Source organism: Ambystoma mexicanum, chromosome 1q (genome assembly GCF_040938575.1).
Source record: "Ambystoma mexicanum isolate Mex_15411 chromosome 1q, UKY_AmexF1_1, whole genome shotgun sequence".
In the NCBI taxonomy this organism is placed as follows: Eukaryota; Metazoa; Chordata; class Amphibia; order Caudata; family Ambystomatidae; genus Ambystoma; species Ambystoma mexicanum.
In genome coordinates, this window is record NC_090922.1 from 1,416,631,163 (window position 1) to 1,416,654,219 (window position 23,057).

Here is a 23,057-nt window from a genome sequence, read left to right on the forward strand (position 1 = left end):
ACAAGTCAGGTCCTTTAGACATTCTTCATGCATAGGCTCAAAGGGAGCTCCCATGAGCCTGTCAAAACCACATTTAGGTCCCACCCAGGAGCTGGGTGAGAAATGGGAGGCTACATCCTCTTAACCCCTTCCATAAAGGCTTAAATCACCAGTATCTTCCACCACAACACCTTTTGTTGTGATGTGGTGTAGGCCGACAGTGCATCCAGATGAACCTTTAGGGAATTGAAGACCAACCCAGTGTCCAACAGATGGGTTAGGTATAGCACAATGTGTGTGGGTGAGCAATAGATGGGATTGACACCCTTGGAATTGCACCAGATGACAACATTTCCATTTGCTGGCATAGCAATAACGTTTGTTAGGTTTCCTAGCTTCCCCGAGTATGTCCATGCACCTTTGAGGGAGCTGTAGGTGTCCAAACTCTAGGACCTCAGGTGCCAAGCTGCGAAGTTCAGAGTTTGTGAGCATGGGTGTAGGGTCTGCCCTCTGTCCTGAGACAACATGTTGTACGGGCAGGGTAGTTTCAGTGGTGGGGAGAGAGACATTTCCATCAGATGAGCGAACCAGGGTTGGCAGGCCCACATGGGGGCCACCAGTATCATGGTAACTGGTTCCTGGTGCATCTTGTGCACTATCTTGTTGAGAAGGGGAGTCGGTGGTGCGGGGGTGGGGGGAGCGTAGACAAATTTCCGTGACCATGTTATCCAGAGACCGTTCCCCTTGGAGTGGTTCTGCGGGTACCTGGAGGCGTAATCTGGGCATTGTGTGTTTTCCAGAGTTGCAAACAGGTCGATCTCTGGGAAGCCCCAGTCTGTGAAGACGTTGGAAACAAGGTCTTCATGCAGATGCCATTCGTATTCTTCGGGCAGAGGAAAATCTCTGCTGAGCACGTCTACCAGAAAATTGAGTTCCCCTGGAACATGTTGGGACAACAGAAACATCTTGTGTCTGAGAACCCATATCCAAATGTTTTGGGACAGCTTGGATAGCCCTGGAGAGTGAGTGCCTCCATTTCAGGTAATCCATTGCTGTAGTGCTGTCCGTTAGAATCAGCACTGTCTTCCCTTGCAGTTGCATCTGAAAGGCCTTCAATGCTTTGAACACTGTTAATAGCTCCAGTAAATTTATATGGTTGGACGCTACTTGAGGGGACCACACTCCATGTGCTGTCTGCTGAAACAGGTGAGCCCCCCACCCTGTGAGAGATGCGTCCGTCGTGAGAGTGGCTTCCACTGCAGGGGTCGTGGAGGTTCTCTCGACCACCACTGCAGAGAGAGAACGAGGGCTGGCAAGACAACTACCAGATCTTCCCATTGGCCGCTGGCCTGACACCACTGGCTGTTGAGTCACTCTTGCATGGGACACATGCGCTGCCACGCGTGGGGAACAAACTATATGCACAACGCCATCATTCCTAGCAACCGCATGGCTTTGTGCACCGTCACCTCCCGACTGGCTACATATTGAGGGATCTGGAATAGCATGTTCTGAACCCACTCGGAGGGGAAGACGAGGCCATCTTCCGTCCGCATTAGAGCTCCCAGAAATGGTTTTGTTTGACTGGGGACTAGACTGGATTTCTTCTCGTTGATCGAGAAACCCAGACTGAAAAGATGATCTACTGGTTTTTGGGTGTTCGAAAAACATGTGTTGTACGAATCCCCTGTGATGAGCCAGTTGTTGAGGTATGGGTAAACTGGGACGGATAGTCTGCGCAGGAGTGCATCAGCCACCGCCAGGGCCTAGGTAAACACCCTTGGCGCCGAAGCAATGCTGAAGGGGAGTACCTTGAATTAGTAATGCCTGTCCTCTATCATGAACCTTGGATATTTCCTGTGCGCTGGCAACATTGAAATATGAAAGTATGCATCTTTCATGTCCAATGTTGCCATGTAGTCCCCTTGTTTCAACAGTGGGATTACCTCCTGTAGTGTTACCATGCAAAACTTTTGAGGTTATGAACTTGTTCGCTGGGCGCAGGTCTAGAACAGGGCGCATGGTGAGGTCCTTTTTGGGTACAAGGAAGTACATTGAATAAACACCCTTGTTTACCTGAAGAATAGGGACGGCTTCTATGGCGTCCTTTCCCAGCAACGCTTCCACTTCTCGATTCAGGATTTCCAGAAGGTCCGGTGAAAGGCGCTGTGAGCATGGTGGTCTGAATTGTGGAGGTCGGGCGAATTCCACACAGTACCCCGTGGGCGACCGTCTTTATGACCCCACTGGTCTGAAGTTATCCGCAATCATGCCATGAGGAAAGAGGTTAATCGGCCCCGACCGGGGAACATGAGAAGGGACCTGGATCCAATGGTCATTTCTGACCCAAGGCTGTGGCTACTTTTGGACTGGGGCCTCTACCTCTGCCACGTCGCTGCCCTCTTGAAGGGTAGTATGTGGGGCTTCCTGAAGTTTGTCCTGCATCAAAACTCCCCGTGCCATAGTTACTTTGATTTGCACGGGACGGACCTCGAAAAGGACCGCCGGGAGTTATTACCTCTCTGGCAGGGGGGAGAGGGGATCTTTGTGTGATCTGTTGCAGAGGCTTAAGAGTCTCATGCACTTTTTTTGGCTGTTTCCAATGCCTCATCAACCGCTTTCCCGAAGGTTACTTTCTTCAATAAGCTTATTGATGAGTGAGGCCTGAGTTTCAGGTTTAAACCCTGAGGTATGCAGCCAAGCGTGTCTTGAGTAGGGTCCCTTGGGCCAGAGACCTGCCTGCTGCCTCAGCCGTGTCCAGAGTGTTCTTTAGCACATTCTGGTTCACCTACCTTCCCTCGGCCACAATAGAGAGAAGTTTGGACTTGGCGGGTTCTGGGACCTCTGCAAGGCCCTCCTGTAGTAGGTTCCATTGAGCGTCAGCATAACTTGCCAACAGCGTGGTATTATTTGCTATATGCATAGTGTATGCAGCAGCAGAGGTGACATGTTTGCCTAAGGCATACAGCCTCTTGGATTCCTTGTCCGGGGGTGCCTCACCAGTGGCCAGGGGTACCCCTGCTCTTTTCCGGGTGGTAGTCACTACCAGAGAATCGGGGATGGCGTGCCCTTTAACGTATTGTGGGTCGGAAGGAGAGGGCCGAAACAATTTTTCCACAGCCCGGGTCTGAGCCGGTGATACCAAGGAGGGAGCCAGCCTTCTCTTGATGGAGTTAAGGTGGGGAATAGCTTGGCTAGATGGAGGCTTCTTAAGAATATCCTCTACAAAGTCCTGTTCAGGCACAGCCTCTTGAGTAGAGATCTGAAAATGTTCAGCTGCTTTTTTCAACATAGAGTTGAAGGCCATTTGGTCATCTACAGGCGAGGCCTGACGAGCCGGAGTAGTCGGAGGGGAATCCAAACACTACATCAGTGTCCCGATCTTGATGGGGGAAGCGTCCATGGGTCTGTTCCCTCGTTCTGGGTTTCTTTCCAATGGTCTGACATCCGTCTGTTCCTCCTCATCATTTTGTAGAAAGGAAGCATCTTCCTCTTCTTTGTAAATGCCCCTATAGGTGTCGATGTGGGCAATGTCTACCTGCTGGACGGGCACAGAAGGCTGATGTTCCTGATAATGAGTAGATTGAAGGTTAGGCTCTCCACGAGACCTTTTTGGGGGCGGATGGTCAGAAAAACTGACTTCTCTCCAGACGGTCCATACACCCCTCGAATTTCTCCCTTGTCCATTTGGAGGACCCAGGAGGGCCTGCGGGTGGAAAAACATTGTCTTCCTCTCTACAGCGCCTAAAAGTGTCTCAGAGTTGGAAAGAGGCTCCTGACTGTCCTCATAAGTATTGAGAATCGGGGCGCCATGGTGCGTCGAAGGATTTGTCCGCAGCTGCCCCATGATTTTCGGCGGAACCGGGATAAGTCCCACCACCGCCGTAATTCTCTGGATGCTGTCCTTGATCACCGCCGAATTGGTGTGAGATAAAGGTTCCGATGGTCTATCGGTAGGTGTATTGCCTTCCGTGGCGATAGGGGGCCGAGCGGTCAGTTTATCAAGTAGAGACCTAGTCCTGATTTTGGATTAGCGCCCTTACTTATTTTAGATTGTCCAGTCGCAAGACGCTGCTGTGGATGCGGGGAAGGCTTTGGATCTGCCCGATCCGAGGAAACCGATGACATTGTCGACGGCCCTGCTGGCGCTTTTGCCTTTTTCGATGACGTTGAAATAGGCGTAGGGGTTGTGTGCTTAGTGAGATGTGTTTGTACGTCCCTGTCGCCGGGTGTTGTCCCTGAAATGTGACCAGAGTCAGGCCTTAAGGGGTCGGGGACAGGCGTGGCAGACCTAGAAGTGCCTGCTTCAAGGTCTATTACATCCGCAATGGATATTTGGTCATCAAGTGCCCCCGTCACTCAGTGGGTGTGGCGGTGGGGGATCCACCCGCAACATACCGTACGTGGCCCACCGCTTTACACAGCGCTCCTTAAGGGTCTGAGGACTTAGGGTTTGCAGGCTTTTCGTTGTGATCTAAGGGTAGACCGGCGTTACACGTCCTGTGTTCGTCCTTCCAAGGATATCTGACCCTACACTTAGGGCAGAACCTAAAATGAGTCCTTTCCATAGCAAAAGGGGACTAGGACTAGACCAAGAGGGTAAAGAGGGAGAAGGAGTAAAGACATACCGAAAATATGGCCACCGCGACCCCACTCTCCCTACTGTAAACGTCGGCCAGAAGGGATCTTAGGCGCTGAAATCCACTGCTGTAGACGAATCCCCCACAGTCTTCATCGAAGATGTTCTTGTGACTGAACAGGAAATAACCGACAAGTCGGTAGAAGATAAACAATGTCTCTTATGTAAGAGCTCCTCTATAGAGCGACCAGTTATCTGGGCAGAAAAAAACAATCCGAGTGACCTCGGCACGTGAGGGATTTTGGGTACACTACACGTCACGATACGGATAGTGTAACAGACACGCCTATGCCGACGTCCCCCTTCAGTCCCCGAAAGAATACTCTGCGGTTACCACTGGATGTCGGACTATATGCACAGCATGTGATTCTAAGCAGATTAACCAGCATCTCTACAGAAGTTCCGGTCAGCGACCTCTCCCTGTGCCCCCTCAACGGAACCAGTAACACCGCAAGCGTGGGACAGTTGAGGAATCCACCTCACAGACAAGACCTTAACCAGCCTCTCAGTTCTGTTGGTACACACCTTAGCCTCGTTAAGAGGAACCTCGGAACAGAGTTCGGTCTTTATAGCTCCCCTGAGAGTGGCCTCAAACCGTGGTTCTGTACAGAAAGCCTCAACAGAGGCCTCAGGGTGCACCGCAATGTCTCTGTGGAAAGCTCGAGACAAGGAGACCTGGGAGCGAACTCCGGTACCAAACGCCTCAGCACAACTAGGCTGGCTATTAGCACCCGATTGGTGAACCTCTGATCATGATCCAGTGTAGGCAGGCCCTTTGGAGAAAACCCCCAGTATGCCCATTATGCCTGCGAGGCAACGTCATGGGAAACCCTGGTACCAGAGCTTTTGAAGCCGCTCCCGGACCTGGAGGACCCTGGGAAGGAGTCCCCCGGCCGGTGTGCCCTGAAAAGTAAGGAACTTACCGGGCGTCTCCTTTCCGATGAAGAGTTGGAAATGCAATGAGGAACCTTCTGGAAGATCTCCCACCGACGAAGACGACGCTGAAATGCCCGCACCAAAAGGGAGTCTCAGAAGAAACACGAGTCCCAACAGTGATCTGGTCCCAGACACTCCAAGCAGAGAAATGGGGATCCTCCCTAGCAAAGCGACGCTCGCAAGAGGAACAAGTGACAAATCCCAAATGATCCGGTATATACAGAGGATTACGCGACCGCAGAACCGGAGCAGGAGAGAAGGACAACGGGAAAATAAAAAGGTTTTCCCGGTGATGCAAGCACGTCCAGCCCCGACCGCGCTGAGAAGAGGACTGAAGGACTATGCGCGGGGCGGTGCAGAGCTAAGGAGGGCAGGGTTACGGCCGCGTGCGGTACCCCGCGTTGAAGGACATTTTTCAATTTGATGCTTTTTACCAAAGTGCTCCCGTCCCACTGGACGGAATGTCCCAAAGGTATGGAGGAAAGGGGACGGGATGTACGAGTATATATGCAATAAACAAGGAAAGACAGTATATAGAGAAAGAATACAAAATGAGTTTAGAAGATGAGCTTTACGACTAGTGCAGTGAGAGAGTAGAGCAAACATTTAGATGGAGAGAATGCCAAAGTTTAGCTGCGAGAGTGGAAACGAGGAGGCGGCACAGAGTAGGGGCAGCCAGGAGAAACTGGGATTGTGACTGCGAGGTACGGGAAGGAGTACAAAGAAAAATGAATGAGGAAAGATAGGGAGAAGCGAGACCATGGAAGCACTAAAGACAAGAAAATAGAACATGAGATGAGTCTAAGGGAAGAAAAGAAAAGACGATGTGAAAGATGTAGGTAGGCAGAGAGCGAAAGTCGTCGAATGACAGCATTTTAAGTAGAATTAAGGGGTGCAAGATGAGTACTAGGGAGGACCAACTAAGGGGGGAAGCACAGTAGACAATAGGGGAGAAAACAAGTGAATTTAGAAGTTTAGCAGCAGAGAAAGATAGAAAGGGGCGAGTGCAGCAGAGATTTGAAAGATGAAAAATGACAGGATAAACAAGCAGGAAAGAGGGCTCTGAGAGGACACCCAGATTTTTGGCGGAAGACAAAAAAGCAAGAGAATTAGGTTTAAAGAGCAGAGAGGATGGAGAAAAGGGCAAAAAGGGCAGCTCAGTTTTGAGATAAAGCAAGTGAAAGGTCACATCCAAGACTGTATAGCGGACAGGCAACTGGAAACAGTAGAATTGAGATACTCAGAAAAAAATGAGAAGATAATTTCGGTGTCATCAGCGTAGAAGTTACAGGATACATTAAAGGAAAACATTAGATTGGACAGGGGGCTAGTATGAAAGGTAGAAGAGAGGGACATGAACTGAGCCCCGACTCTATAGTACAAGCCTGGACTCTATAGTGCAGGGGGCGGGGTGAGAAATTGCAACCACATCAAGAGACTGCGTAAGAGCAGTCAGACCGATAGGAATTAAACAATTTAAGAACCAAACCTGAAAACTCAAGAAATAAGAATGACAATTCCAAAAGCCGCAGACACGTCAACAAGAATTCAGCATAGAAAATTGCTTGGAGTGATGTGCAGAGAGAATGGAATTAGTAACAAAGAACAGGAAAGATAAGAGTGAATGAGCGTTTAGATAGGAAGATACCTGTGAATAAAACTGTCCGCTCAAACGTTTGGAGAGAAATAGGTCGGAAATTTGCCAGCATGGTAGGATTATGATTTAAGGATAGGAATAATGGTAGCCGGTTTGAACAAGAAAGAAAAGGCTGTAGAGAGAAATGTTCATAAAGCAAGATATAAGATAAGATGGTGTTAAATAGAAGGGCTGAGAGAGGAAGGGTGGTGGTCAGTGTGGAAGGTGGTATAGTGGGTGAGATAAGGCCAACAGCGTCCATGTCATAAGGAAACGAATGAAGAAAAGGAAGGATGGTCAGAAGGAGACTAAGAAGAGGGTAATGTGGGAGAAGAAGAGTGAAGAGTCACGACCTGAGATGTGAAAATGTCGGCAACGTCCCAAGAGGGTAGTGAAGATGCAGGGATATCAGGGGGTTGAGAGGAAAGAATAGAATTGAGGAGCTGGAAAGATCATAAGGTGACAAAGATAGGGAGATCCAAAGCTTTTAGTTAATAAAAGAGTGTAGAGAAGAAAGAGTAGCAAGGTCAGCTAGTGTCAGATTTTTTCCAACGACGCCCAGCGTACAATTGTACGAAGAGCAACAAGAGAAGTATTTTGGGGGTTTACAAGAGGGAGAAAAATAATGGAGAAGGTAGAAAGATTAGATTGAATAGAGGCTGACAAATCGGACAATAAGGAGAGGTTATGTAGCAAGGGGTGTGCAGAGCCGAGTTTAGCAAGAAAAGGCATCATAACAGCATAGGTCACAACAAAGGAAAGTGGTCGAAGTAGCATGGGGTTGAGAATGGGCATAAGTGTGGGTGAGAAGTAAAGAATAAAATGATCTGAAAGATAAGTGGGATGAGCAGTAATAGAAGTAGTAGGAGAAATGGAGAAGATATCCAGGGAGGAGCCAGAATTGTGGGAGGAAGGAGTAGAAAGCTGAGTGAAATGGAATTTGTCAAGGATGGACAAGAGGGAAGGAAGGGAGTAAGAGATGAAAGTTAAAGTTGCCAGGTAAAAAGAATGGTGAGGTGATGGGTGATAAAAAGGAGAGAAGAGAATCAAGATTATCATAAGAGTCCAAGACGAGACCCAAGGTTCGGTAAAGTGTAGGAAAAGAAAAAGGAGGCAGTTTAGTGAATTGGGAGAAATGATTTTCAAAAGAGTAAGTGCAGAAGGCGGGGTAGAGGGTGCAAGAGTTCATTTAGAGCGATTAAGAATACCACTCCCACCACCACTTGCGGCATGCGGGTAATGCAAATTTAGTAGACGCAGTCGAAAGAAAAGCAGGGGTAGTAGGTACTAGTGGGAGAAATTCAGCACTTGGTTAGGCAGAGAAAATGGAGGTTGAAATGAATAAAGATCAAGAACGGTTTTATTATTACAAAAGGAACAGGCACTGAAAAGAACAAGCAAGACTACAGAGGATATAAGTGTATAGGAAAGGTTTGTCAAATAACAAGAATGGGAGACAACAGTGGGAATAGAGGAAGGCGTGTGAATAGAAGATTGAAATGCCAGAATGAAAGCAGACAGAATAAGTAGATTGAGTTGCTGCACCATGATCAGGGTTCAACATCGGCTGACGGATAAAGACCACCCTTCAGTGGGATGTCATTTGCCGAGGGAGCACAATGGCAGCCAGATTTAAAGGGGCTGTGTGCCAAGTCGAATTATCCGCACTGGAATGGCGTGTGGCTATCCCAAATTAGGAGGCGACAGGATGCAGATCTAGAAACCCCTAAAGTCCAGAGGAAGACCGAGGCTGCAAAGGCATTCTCTGAGCCATAAAAGCAATCAGGCCCTCGAGTGCTTAATGCAACCATACGATGGCTAAGACTGTGGTGCCCATGATCAATGTCCGAGGCAGAGGTAACCTCCGAGGATTCAGAGGACTACATCCACAAGAGAGCAAAGAGGGTGCAGCAGGAGAAGCGGGTGAGGGATAGCGAAAGAGGGACGAAGGTAGCCAGCAATAGTTGGGAGGGATCAGTTTACACACTTTCTACCTCAAGTTGTTTACATCTATTCCTTCCATTAAATATGCCAGGCTGTAAATTACACCATTTCGAGTAATGGTGTGCATTGTTTTTCATGCTTGAAATGAGTGCAACTTTTGATGGAATCCGACCTCTCCCCCACCCCCTGCCCAGAACATTAGAATACACACCTCTAAAGCAGCGATTCCTGCAGCTACTCCGCCAACTACTGCTGCATTCTTCTTAACGGTCGCCAATAATTGATCAAAGCATCCCTAATAAAAATGAGAGAATTGGTTAGCAAAATTGTACACATGTAGCATATGACCTTTTTAATAAAATTGTGCTGTACTATAATGAAGCATCCAGTGCAAAGGCCAACTAAAATAGTGATGTTGACGTATGCTGTCGTCCGAGTGTTAAATTAACTCTAGTCTTCAAAAGAAAAAGCGCATCACTCCGCATGCAAAAGGAGAACGCTATGGGGGGTGAGGTTGGGGACAGGAGGGATTCCACTGCATGTTGTACCACGCCAGTGGCACCATGATTACGTGAAACCAGTCCGCTGTGGATTTTGCATGACAAGACTTCTAGTAGTTAGCTCTACCCATTGATCAGTTAGCTCTACCCATTGATTGTAACAATCGATGTCACGGTGAGGAGTAAGCATGGAATGTTAGTGTGAGGGCTTGAACGAGTGTCCTACAGTACGTTCTTTGGAACAGAGCTAGCTGGCACCGACTGGATTGTCGCGTGGGTTGTCCCTTTACGTGGCCTATCCTATGAGTTACTTGTAACAAAGTATTAAATAAGGAATACATGTACCCCTACAAATAGCTTGCAAGGCCATAACAAAGTAGTAATGATTAGCATTAGAGGGCAGGAACCTTCATTACTCCATTTGTGACAAGGCAAAGAAACAAATCTACAACTGTGTAGTGGGTGGCAGCAAAGACAACCACCACACTACAATCTCCACAAAAAGGCTACTCTTCATGAAAACAAGGAAGCCAGCTAGGTGTTTTTTTTTGGACTGTTTGGGGCAGATTCTCAAAAACATGAGATCTGCAATGGTGCAAATATGCACCTGCGCCATTGACAAGGTCTTTAGATGTGGCAAGTTGACACAGAAAACAACCAAAAAATCCCAGTGCGCAAGTGTGAGAAAATGGTTGCGCAAAAGAGGTGCAAGCGATTAGTCACGTAATGGCACATCTAATGAGATGCACATCTTTATGTGCAAATGCTGCTATGAGCATTACTTTGCATCAAAAACACGTGCATCTCATCAGATGCTCCAAAAAGAAGTACATCTACACAAAAAAATATTACCAAAGTATTTAAGACCATTTTTTTTAATGGTCATTCTCTTTTGGTTTTATGTGCATAATATTTTAGTTGTGTGGCAAGTTTAATCGGCAGTACGATTGCTAGACAGCCACATAGAAAACCTTCTACAGTGTTAAATACTGCAAAGGTGTGAGGACATCATGGGTACAATCAATGGCAACAGAAACAGCACCCATATAGGTCTTAAAATTCCCTTGGTATTCCTGCCCTTGTACATGTTTGATGCATGCCCATATATACACCCTGGCAGATGTAAGGACCAATGCTGAAAATCTTGCATAGGGCCTGTGAGGAATACAAGATCGCCACTGGTGATCTGGAAGGAGCCTTTAGCAAAGAAATGCAGGGCTGATAGTACCTTGACTTGTGCTGGTATGGGCTAGGCTTGCATTACAGGTGTAGTAAGGACCCCTCTCACAGACTCAAGCTCTCCAGTATGACATAGGGTGGGAAGTGGTACCTCTGCGCGTCAGCCTGTTGAAATACAGTCATGATACTGCTATATTTCATTTCCTTCCTCATCAATTGGCTCAGCTTGTCCTACTGGATCGGCTAATTTGGGAATGTGTATCCGTCTCTCTGCTGGGCTTTATACTGTGTTGGCTGCGATTGTGGTGCACTGTAGTGTTATTTGGTTGGAAAAAGCTCTTCTCTGGGCAACTTGCTCCACATTGAGCTTTGATTCTGCTCTTCCTGCTGCTAAAATTCTCCAACCTCATTTCATACTCTCGATAATTTTTACCATCTAATTGTATACCTTCTCCTCCTTCCCCTATTTAATTTTTTTTTCACCCCCTGACTTGGCTAGTTTCGTCATCTCCAAGCATTCATGTTCCACCTCCGTCTACTGCTTCCACTTTTGTTCCTCCTTTCTCCCATTAAGGATTCTGCTACTGCTTCCTTAATCACTCTTGTTCACCCTACTGCCTCTCCCTCTGATCTTTTCCTTCCCCCACTTGTTGCCGTACCCAACTCTCGCCTCTACTACCTTCCCCAATTAATTCAAGCGTGCGATGATCCCTCCCTTAAATAAACCTTTTAAAATATCTCTTCCATCTTCACCTACCATACTCAGCTTCCTTACCTCTCTGTCTATACTCGAGTTTCTGTCCATCTTGATCACAACTCTTCATCTAACTCAATCAGGATTCTGGCCATTCCATTCTACAGAAAAGTTTGTTCCATCTCCAATTCTCTTCTTTCCGCTAGACACTCTAAATTCTTCTATTCTTAGCTTTCTTGATCTCTTAACAGCTTGTTCTTCTGTCCACATTTCGGTCTTTGAGTTTCTTGGCTTAAGTCTCATCTGTCCAATCAGTGTTTCTTGGCGCAGCTCGCTCTCTCCCTCCCTTGTTTCCACTGGCACTCAAGGGTCCGTCCTGCCCCCTCCCCTTTTCATCTTGCATAATTTCCTCATTTGGGATCTCCTCGCACTTCTACACAGACTCCCAACTGCTTTCTGAGACACCCTTCATGCAACTATTTCTAACTCTTTGGTTAATTTAAACCTGGATGTTTTCTCATGTTCTACACTTGAACTGCCTCCAACACCAACATTCCATGTCCTTTATTATATTCCCTCCAATTAACTTTCCTCCATCCAATTACTCCAACAGCCCGTAACCTAGGTGTCCTCTTCAATTCTTCACCTCACATTTCTACCCTACGTAAAGCTGGTCCTTTTATCACTTTCCCCGCCTGTAAACTTAACACTTCAATCTTCTCTCGTCCCAACTACTATTCATGTATTCTCATTGGCCTTAGTGTTGCTCATCTTGCTACTTTGCGATCTATTCAGACTCTTTACATTACCATCCACCCCCGCACTTCTCTTCCTCCTTGTCACGCACTCACTGGCTATCTTTTGAACTTCGTCTGCAGTTCTGTTTCCCCTGCATCACACGGATTGGCCCTGCCGTACCTGTGCTCATTGGTTTCTTTATAGATTCCTTCACTCAGTCAATATTTCCACTACCTGTTCCTAAGCGGCCACCCCTTCACCCCCCCCCCCCACCACCGCCATGCACCCACTGTTTGTTGTCCATTCCGTTTACTTGCCCCCAACCCCTGGAACGCTTTGCATGCTTTCCACCAGCTTTGCACATCTTTCCTAAAGTGGTGCATCTCTGAGATGTGCACTTCTATGAAGAGGCACATCCATTTCTGGTGCATTTGTGCCGTATCTCCGATTTGGCCACTTTATTTTTGAGAATCTGGCTCTTTGTCCTTTGGCAACTGGGGCAAAAGTTAGGTATGACTCTTTTCATGGTGAAAGGAAACATTCCTTTCTGGATGCTGTAGTATCTCGCGAGGTAGGCTACATGTGGGGCTACCTGCGCGGGGCAGAGAGGATTCTTTTAATACATGTTGCATAGTATCTCAGTTGCAAGGACTAGTGAAATGCTACCATATCCACTGCTGGGCACCATAGTTTTGAGGACTGATTGTGCAATCCAGGTTGTGCCGGGGTCCTGTTTTACATGGCATTGTATGCATAGATTATTCTAGTGGGAGATTAGCATTGTGAAACATTTATTTATATGCAGGAGGAGCAACGCTTTTTCGATCAAAAAAAGAACGTACAAATACGAAATCATATTGGACAGGAAGCAGTTAGCTTCTTACAATGAGGTGAGTTTTTGGGACATTCTGACCAAGTTCTGGATGGAGTAAATGGAACAGTCACCAGGGGCAATACATAATTAGACCTACATAGATGAAGGACAATTACCATTTGTATGTGCAGGCAGGATGGCCAGCCGTGCTGGGGAGGGGACCATGATGGGTGATGTGCTAGAGTGGCAGCGAAAGTGAGGGACAGAGGCAAGTTAGAGATGAGGGAAAAGTGTTAGCTAGCAGGCAGATGAGAGATAGGTTAACAGGGTGATTCTGAGGCAAGGCGGCAGACTTTTAGTTTGGTTTTGAACACGCCAGTGAGAGTGTTTCGCAGAGAGAATTCCAAGTGGAGTAAGAGGAGTGAAGGAGCAGAAGCACATGAAGGAGAGGAGCCACAAGAGCAGTTGAGGCAGAGCAGAGATTACGTGAAGGCTTCTAGAGTTGGATAGAGGCGGCTAGATACAGTGGTACCTTACTGTGGATAATGTGTGAACCAGGAGAAGAAACTTCGGCCCCGTTTTGCATTATCTGCCATCCAGCTGGTGAGAGTACGAGGAAGTAGGTGTGAAGGGAGCAATGAATCCTGGTAGCAAAGTTAATGATCTTTTTAAGAGAAAAAAAGCATAGTTGGGGAGACACTGGCGCAGTAGTCAAGTTTAGAGAAGACAAGAGTTGTTAAAAGATGCCTGGCAGTGTTGAAAGGAAGGAGGTGCCTCCTTCCCTAATACTAAGGCAGCTGCAGCAAGCTGCTCTTACAGTTTTGCAGATGAAAGTAGAGGCAAAGTTTATAGATGAAGAAAAGGGGGGGGGTGACAGGTGGGAACTGGATGGGCAGAGGAAGGAATGAGGAGAGAGAGAGCAAGCTTTTGGCAGGGAAGAAAAGCACCTCTGTTTTGGTAGAGTTAAACATCAGAGTGTGAAGCAATCCAATATTTAACAGCAGTTGGACATTTTGATAGAGATTAGAGGAGAGTTCAGGAAGAGACAGTTAGGGTGTCATCCGCAAAGAGTTGGCACAAGAACCCAAAGGAGGAGATTAGTGCCCAAAGAGGAGCGGACCCAAGATAGAGCCTTTTGGAACATCAACAGTTGGAGGAGTGAGTTCAGAGGTGCTTTTGCTCCAGGAGACAGAATTGGTGAGGTGCAAGAAGGATTCAATCCAGGCAAGGGCTCAATCATGAATCCTAAGGAGGAGTATTCAGATCAGAATGATCGACAGCGTCAAAGGCAGCAGAGAAGTCAAGGAGAATTAGGATAGAGGGCAAGTTGGAGTGTTTAGCAGAGGCGATTAAGTTGGACACATTCATGAGAACAGTTTCTGTAGAGTGGCAGGAGTGAAAACCCGATTGTAGGGGGTCTCAAATATTGTGGATGTCTAAGAAATTGGTAAGACGATGCAACGCAACAATGTTGATCATTTGTGTGCAGTCATGTGGAATGTGTCAACAGATGTATTAAAGGATAGTTCCGGGACTTTTTTTATTGTCCCTACGGGTCGGCCATGTGTTTGTAAGCATAAATCGGTAGATCGTAGAAAACTTTCCTATGGACCTTACCCGACTTTTCGCCCATTATCGCACTCGAAATCAGCCTCCATTTTGTGATAATCCTATCATTTCGCCCCATCGACCTGGCTCACCTGCCTTTGCGGCACTAAATCAAATCCCCCGAGCCTGACATCAGCAGACGCGTACCGCCCATTTCCCAACGCCAAAGCACGTCTCGTGTCAACAATCGCTGCGCCTCAGCTAATGACGTGTCGCCATGGAAATGGCAGGACGCCTCTTTCCCCAATAAGTATAAACAGACCGTTTCACAACACACAGCAGCAGATTTTCGATTCCATTCCTCTCTCTGTGTTACTTTGAGTATTCTGTGACTCGTTTCTGTGCTCTGGTCAGCTACCTTCGCCGCTTCTAGTCCTTGTGAACACCTGTACCATCTCGGTAAATTATTTTACTTTCTTTACCACACAATGGCTACAATAATGCCGTATATGTACGAGCCCGAGTACACCGAGGAGGAACTACTGGAAAGGCAAGCACGCGAAAACGATGGGGATTCGGACGGCAGTTGGGAGGACCAGTCAACGGATGAAGAGCCTGGACCATGTCGCATGGACGGCGTCTCCACCTGGTGCACGTGCAATCGGTGCGAGCTAATGCCAACTGAGGAGGAGAACTGCTGCTGCCGTGAAAATTCCGGGTGCTTGGCCTACATTTCGGAAGGCGAGCAAAGTCTGCAGGAAGGCGAGCAAAGCCCGCAATGCATCACCGAGCTGCCAGAGTTCAGGGAAGCCTGTCTCTCACGGACCGTGTTGAGGATGATGGTGCTTATGCACGAACTTCGCGGCACTGTTCGTCCGCGTAGTCCGAGTAACGAGTAAGTATACTCTGGTTGTGATGTCAGTGATGCCACTACTATTTCATGGTCGTCTCCCACATATAAAATTACATCTACATATCATTGGAACGCATGTAAATTGGTTCCATATTGTGCATTTTCTAGATAGAATTTTTTTCTAAGCAGAATGACATGTTTTACCTGAATCGACATTGATAAGAAAGTTTTGTCATTTTAATACAGTTTGCATCTTTCTTTTTCACAGGTGGTACAGGCTGGTGGCCTATCGTTGCTTCACTTGGTGGCTTCACGGGAGGCTCGGACACCGCGTTCGGAGAGTAATACCTGCCTGTGCGGTACTTGCCATTAGACAACATTTCCCCAGCGACAGTGGACAATACCGCGGGTTTTCCCTGGATGTGCTGCAACCGGAACTTTACAATGTGTAATGTTTATTATTTATGTTCAATTGAAATTAAGATATAAAATAAAGCCCAACATATATTTTAACAATGGTTGTTTTGATTTTTTAAATGAATCTAGTGTGTCTCCATTGAATAGTCTTCCTGTGCCTTGTCTTGTCACACCACATGTCTCCGGCCAGCATCCTGCCTCACGCTGGCTGCCCACCTTCAATCCACATAAGTGTGTCTCCATTCACGAGTCTTCCTGTGTCTTGTCTGCACGACCACCGCCCCAATCCACCCCCCGCCCTATCAAAGGCAGTTCGCACCAGGGTACTTGTGCTGGCAAGTTGGAGCTGTCAGGGAGCGATAAAGGCCAAGAGGTGCCAAAGACCATGTACACTTCAAAGTGGTCTATAGAGCATGGGTTGTTGTTCGCATGTCTACCTCCAGACCCCGTGTCTCCTGCCAAGCATCCCCCCCTTACGCTGGACGCCCCCCTGCAATCCACATAAGTGTGTCTCCATTCACGAGTCTTCCTGTGTCTTGTCTGCACGACCACCGCCCCAATCCACCCCCCGCCCTATCAAAGGCATATACACGTCATTCATTTACAAACACACCCCTGTTTCGAATTCTTTATAACCCACTTCATATTTCTAATGAGAACTTCTTTGCGCTTTGCTAGTCAACCCGTGAAGGTGCTGGTTATCTGCTCTTCGTCTCTGTGAACTTCCGTGACCACTTCGAGCAAACTCGTCAGTTTGCAACCTGTGAACTGCTCCCTGTTCTACGACAAGAAACTACTCTGATCCCTGCATCTAACTGTTTGTTCGTAGAGGTAAGGCCATGTACCATAATCATTTTGCGTCCAATTTTTTAATTTATATCTATTTGCTAGTAGTCATCAAATTGCATCCATGTTTTCTTTTCGTTCACGACAGTACATGCAAGGAACTAGTCACATGTTCTGAGTTTAGTCAAATTATTTTGCTATTTTTTTAAAGTAACACATTGGTATTCATAGAGAATTGTTGATCTTTACTTTTCAGAACTTTCCACAATGCCTGCCTGTTCCATTGGCGGTTGCCCTTCGAAGACCCATAACAAATCTGAAGGTACTATAATGCATGTTTTCCCTAAGACAATAGATCAGATAAGAGAATGGGTACGATATTGCGGATATCCACCGTCTGAGCTTGAAAGTAGAGTCCTAGAAGTCTTTGCGGACAAGAGGGGTGATCGATACCGCATCTGCAGCAGGCACTTTAGCTCAGACATGTACTCCACATCATTGCTAATAAAGATGAAAACACCGCGAGCGAAGCGAAAATTGCTCTCAACCGCTATTCCCACTCTATTCGTCCACATCCCTCTACTGGTGAGTCAAGTTTAGGGATTTAGCTCTCGGCCTTGCGGTAGTGTGTAGCATTAGCTAACAATAATTTCCCCATTTATGTATCCACTGAATATGCAGGCGGAAGATTCTCCATCCGTGTCGTTATTGCAGTCATCAGCCACTTCAAGCGCCTATCGAGTAATCTTACTAAGCTATTCTGCCACTGAATTGTTTTAGACCTGTAAATCAATAGTTTTAATTTATCGTGTAATTATTTTACCTAATGGTACACCATAGTACTCGTCCTCTAGTCTTTGTTTTCAGTTATAATTATTGTTATCCAAAATAATGCAAGTACTGTCTTTCAGGGAGATGCTGAGGAGTCCAACGCATTGACGACAACCGTTGAGGTCACTCAGATGCTCGAGGTACGTTTCCGGACAGTTCCATCGATGGAGATCATCAGATCTTGCATTCTTGTAGCGTGATTGTTACACACAATGTTTCTTTCGTTTTTAGCCATTGATATGTCCTTCTGTCGTCGCCCTCCTATGTGTCTTCTTTTTTCAATATTGTGTTCATTACTAATGAAAGTCCTATGTTTCAGGGAGTCGATGGAGCATTAGTCCAAGAAGAAGGGGGAGCATGCAGTTACGGGTCGGGGCAACAGCTTGCAGAAGTGTGCACCGCAGTTACAGCGTCCCTTGATGTTCTTATGCATTTCGAGGTATGGATACTGACAGTTCGATCAAGCGAGATCAAATGACGTGATTACATCCGCTATACTTCCTTCTTTATTAACGCAAGTACTATGTTTCAGGGAGATGAAGGAGCTTCTTCTACAAGAACATCACCCCTAGTAGTTGATGCAGATCTCTGGGTGGTGACACTTCCAACGATGGAGCAAATCGAATCATATTTAGATATCCATTATTTTTTTTAGACAACTGATCATTTGTGCAGGTCTATTTAGATGAGCCGTTGACGCCTGCACAAAGTTTATGTTCTTTTTAACAAAATAGAAAACCATACTAATGCAATTACTGTGTTTCAGGGAGTTGCTGAAGCGTCATCTTCAATAATATCATCAATGGAAGTCTATGCGGAGCCCGAGGTATGGATCTTGACAGTTCCATCTAACTAGATCAACAATGCGTGAATAATTGTCGTTTGAATGTTCTACACAATGCGTTCATTCGTGTTTTGCTATTGAGATGTATGTATGGGTATAGGTCCCAAAGTACATTTTGTGTTTTCAATATTATTATACATACTAATGAAAATTCTATTTTTCAGGGAGTCGATGGAGCGTCAGTGAGTGATGGATGTGTTTATCATGAAAATATAGTCGTTGCAGCGCGAGAGGAAGTGGAGACATGCACACACGAGTCGGAGCAACAGCGTCCAGATGTTGAAGTTCGAGTCAAGAAAGTTTCAAAGAAAAGAAAGCAAAAGAAGGTTAGTGTCCTGGTCACTATATTATGTTGTTTTTCACTGTTAATAGTTCAATACTGTAAGTTGTGTTTAAACTGAACATCCCTTTTCCAATCTGTCCTCTAGTTGCGAGTGGGTGTACGAACTAGATCTACACAGACAGTGAAGCGAACGAGAGATGTTGCTTGTCAAACCTTTTGGCAGGGACTGGAGACTGGAGATGCATCGTGCCAATGGGAAGAATATGAAGTGATTGACAACGGAGCTATACAACCGCCAGCCATTGCTAGTGAATGTCCTCCTGGTAGTTCGGATGCAGTCGGAGATCAATTCACAGAATCCACACCCGCAAAAACTAAGAGCGCGAGAAAGTTGAAGAAATTGTTTTTTTCTCCCATTGCTGGAGAAGGAACAGATGTTGCAAAGGAAGAGAATGAAATGGACGACAATGAAATACCATCAATATCACTGAACATAGCGGAAGACGATATCAGAGATTGTACCTTTCATGTGAGTGACATGTCCTCAACGTTACAGGCCGAACCAGCTGGGATGCAGAGTGACAGTATAAGGAAAGAGGCCAAATTCATTGTATTCGATAGTTGTTTGATGGATATTATGATGAAATGTGGGCATTGGGTTGGTGGGGAAGTATGTGGGGAGCCATTGATTAATGTGACTCGTGCAATTCGAGGCACTAACCTTAAAATACATGCCACCTGTACACAATATCATCCGTTCTCATGGTCTGCACAACCCATGCTGGGGCAACTGCCAGCAGGCAATCTACTTTGTGCAGCGGCCGCACTTTTTAGTGGTTCAAGTTTTAAAAAGTTAGAGTATTTCTTTCAGTTTGTGGGAATCCATTTCATTGCGAAAACTCAGTTCTACAAATACCAAACCGATTATCTATTTCCAGCCATTAGCGAAGCTTGGAGAATGGAAAAAAATGTCTATTGAAAGTACATTTGCGGGCAAACGGTTCAGGCTAGCCGGTGATGGACAGTGCGACAGCCCAGGATTTTCAGCCAAGTACTGCACCTACCACTTTCAGGACATGGAAAGTAAGAAAATTGTGAGTTCGGTGGTCGTGCAGGTGTCACAAAGTACATCCTCAGTGGCCATGGAGAAAGTTGGCTTTGTAGCATCATTGCAAGAACTACAATCGCGGGGAATGGTGATCGACCTGATAGCCACGGACAGACACGTTTCAATTGCCAAGACAATGAGAGAAGAGTACAAAAATATAAATCACCAATTTGACGTATGGCATCTTGCAAAATCAATCAAAAAAATGTCGGCTGCAGGTAAAAAAAAAGATATGCAAGGTATTTCACAGTGGTCCAAGTCAATCAGCAACCATCTTTGGTGGAGCTCAAAAACATGTGAAGGGTCGTTGGAAATTCTACTGGAAAAATGGCGGTCAGTAATGCTGCACTGTAGCAACGTTCACCGCTGGAACACGAACCAACATTTCCACAATTGTGAACATGGCCATTTGTCCACAGAGGAGGCACGGAAGAAGAAGTGGTTGATTCCTTCATCACCCACTCACAAAGCCATTGAAAAGATTGTATTTGATAAAACTATAACAAGAGATTTGAGGGGACTCACGGAATTCTGCCACACAGGAGATTTGGAGGTGTTCCACAATATGTGGCTAAAGTACAGGCCAAAACGATTGCATTTTGGCATGGAGGGCATGATAAATCGGACTCTTCTAGCGGTCTTGGCACATAACCATAATGTTGGCCGTCAACAAAGTAGGACGACCGGAACTTTAGGGACGCTTCGCTACAATAAGGCCTTCACTAAAAGAAGTAAACAATGGGTGATCAAACCAGTGTTTGAGGATATGCAATATGAGTTTATTGAGAGACTTATCGTAGATGTCCTCGATAGGCACATACATGGAGTTGTGAACGAACCTATGCAGGGGACAACTGCATTGCCACCCAACATTGCCTCTGTTCCATGTCCACCTAAAGCAGAGCTCATTGAGAAATACACATCACGGTTTAAATGATTGTAATTTGATTGTCTGTTCTCTCGAGTCTCCTCATGTCGCAGGCCCATTGTACATGCAATGTGTCTCTCCACCCTTGCCCCTCCCTTCAGCGTGCAGTAGTGCGAACCACCCGGGTGTCACCTGTGACTTTGCTCTCGAGTCTCCTCATGTCGCAGGCCCATTGAATATGTGTATCTATGTAATGTGTAAATAAAAGTGATTGCTCATTGTACATGCAATGTGTCTCTCCACCCTTGCCCCTCCCTTCAGCGTGCAGTAGTGCGAACCACCCGGGTGTCATCTGTGACTTTGCTCTCGAGTCTCCTCATGTCGCAGGCCCATTGAATATGTGTATCTATGTAATGTGTAAATAAAAGTGATTGCTCATTGTACATGCAATGTGTCTCTCCACCCTTGCCCCTCCCTTCAGCGTGCAGTAGTGCGAACCACCCGGGTGTCATCTGTGACTTTGCTCTCGAGTCTCCTCATGTCGCAGGCCCATTGAATATGTGTATCTATGTAATGTGTAAATAAAAGTGATTGCATGTACAATGAGCAATCACTTTTATTTACACATTACATAGATACACATATTCAATGGGCCTGCGACATGAGGAGACTCGAGAGCAAAGTCACAGGTGACACCCGGGTGGTTCGCACTACTGCACGCTGAAGGGAGGGGCAAGGGTGGAGAGACACATTGCATGTACAATGAGCAATGTGTCTCTCCACCCTTGTTCATTTGCGCATTAAATTAAACCAAACAGTAATATAAATGATTTTTCAAAAAATATAGAATGTCTCCGTATTTATGGTTCTCTGGGGCTGCAAAGCACGCAGACAAGATGGCCTTACACACACTGTAGCTAACTAGGAATGTGTGCTTGCTCGTTCAAAGTGAAGGTCAGCTGCTTTGATTTTTTGCTCGGGTGCCGGAATGGCCCACGACTCAGTATAAGGTTCTATTGTTATTTGACCTTGACAGGCCGGGACCATCCCGAAAGACTTCTTTTTGGCGGTGTGGTGCAAGAAACGATAATGAATAAAGTTTCAGAAACGATAGCCACGTTCATTAGAAGAAATAACGTCGGCATAGGAGTGGTATTTCGGGGCTGCCCTACACACAGACACAATGGAAAATGCAAATATAATGTAAGTAACTTTTGATGAGTTTATACCGCAATTTAATTACTATACAGTGGCTTTAAAGACGGGTTAAGTGGTACTTGTTCATTCTATGTGGCATATTGTTTTGTAACGCGCACTATCTATCTTTTGCGGAAGCACCTCAAAACCTGCACTGCCTCACTGTCAACCCCTGCACTGGGGGACTGTCTCAGTATCCTACAGCCCCCCCTTCCCAGCACTTGTTCTGCACTTACCTTGCACTTGCCACCAGCTAGCCCTATGTATTTATTTTTTTATGCTACTTACCATGTACTCCACTCCCCCCCCCCCTTGCCTCGCCACGCCTTCAAACACTTGTGTACACCCAGTAGCGCTGTCCTAGCTATGAAATGAATAATTTTAATAAAGATCTGATGGTGAGACTAATTTCATTTTTTATGTTTTTAAAATAGGTACATTCTGCATTACTGTCTGTGTCACGAGTACCAGACACCGGCGGATGGTTTCTACAGCCGCCAGTTGCTTCTCCGCGTGAACAACGTTACCACCCTGACCATTTTATGGGACGATCGCCAAGTACAAGTATGCCCTTACGCGGTACTAACGGTTAGATGCAACATACATACCGTTGTGGTGCCCTAGTGCCTCGTTGTTGGAACAGCCATGCGATTATCAGTGCGACCGAAGAGCTTATTTTTATCGAAAACCAACACCCTGTGTACTGCACACGAACATCGCTTCCCTCAAGATGAACTATTTTGGATTGAGAGCAAAGAAAAATGCAAATCGCTGAATATCCTATAAACATTTGATGTCCAATAAATGTACTTTACCACATTTACAATCTTGCGGTTTGATTTAAAAGTACAGTTTCATATTCCGAATTGTGGCGCGCTGTGTTGTGAGCTGATCTGTGTTGGTTTCCGGGTTCTGTGTGTAGTCGCGTAGAAGACGCCTGGGCGCGTTTGCCTACGCAGCACTGTCACGTCACGGATAGAGGCGGGAATATGAATGTTTTGATAAAGTCTGTTTCAGGGGCGGGGGATTTGATTTAGTGCCGCAAAGGCAGGTGAGCCAGGTCGATGGGGCGAAATGATAGGATTATCACAAAATGGAGGCTGATTTCGAGTGCGATAATGGGCGAAAAGTCGGGTAAGGTCCATAGGAAAGTTTTCTACGATCTACCGATTTATGCTTACAAACACATGGCCGACCCGTAGGGACAATAAAAAAAAAGTCCCGGAACTATCCTTTAAGTGTCATCTTGTGTGGGCCATTTCT

General features: G+C 46.2%; 1 protein-coding gene across 1 annotated transcript in view; it reads right to left on the reverse strand.

Annotated features, from left to right (window-relative positions):
- TSPAN1 (tetraspanin 1) overlaps window positions 1-23,057 on the reverse strand; it is a 283,028-nt gene that overhangs the window by 15,432 nt on the left and 244,539 nt on the right. The window contains exon 7 of the mRNA XM_069642288.1: window positions 9,346-9,429. Within this exon, the coding sequence (XP_069498389.1) occupies window positions 9,346-9,429 (84 nt within the window). The remainder of the gene's footprint in view (window positions 1-9,345; window positions 9,430-23,057) is intronic.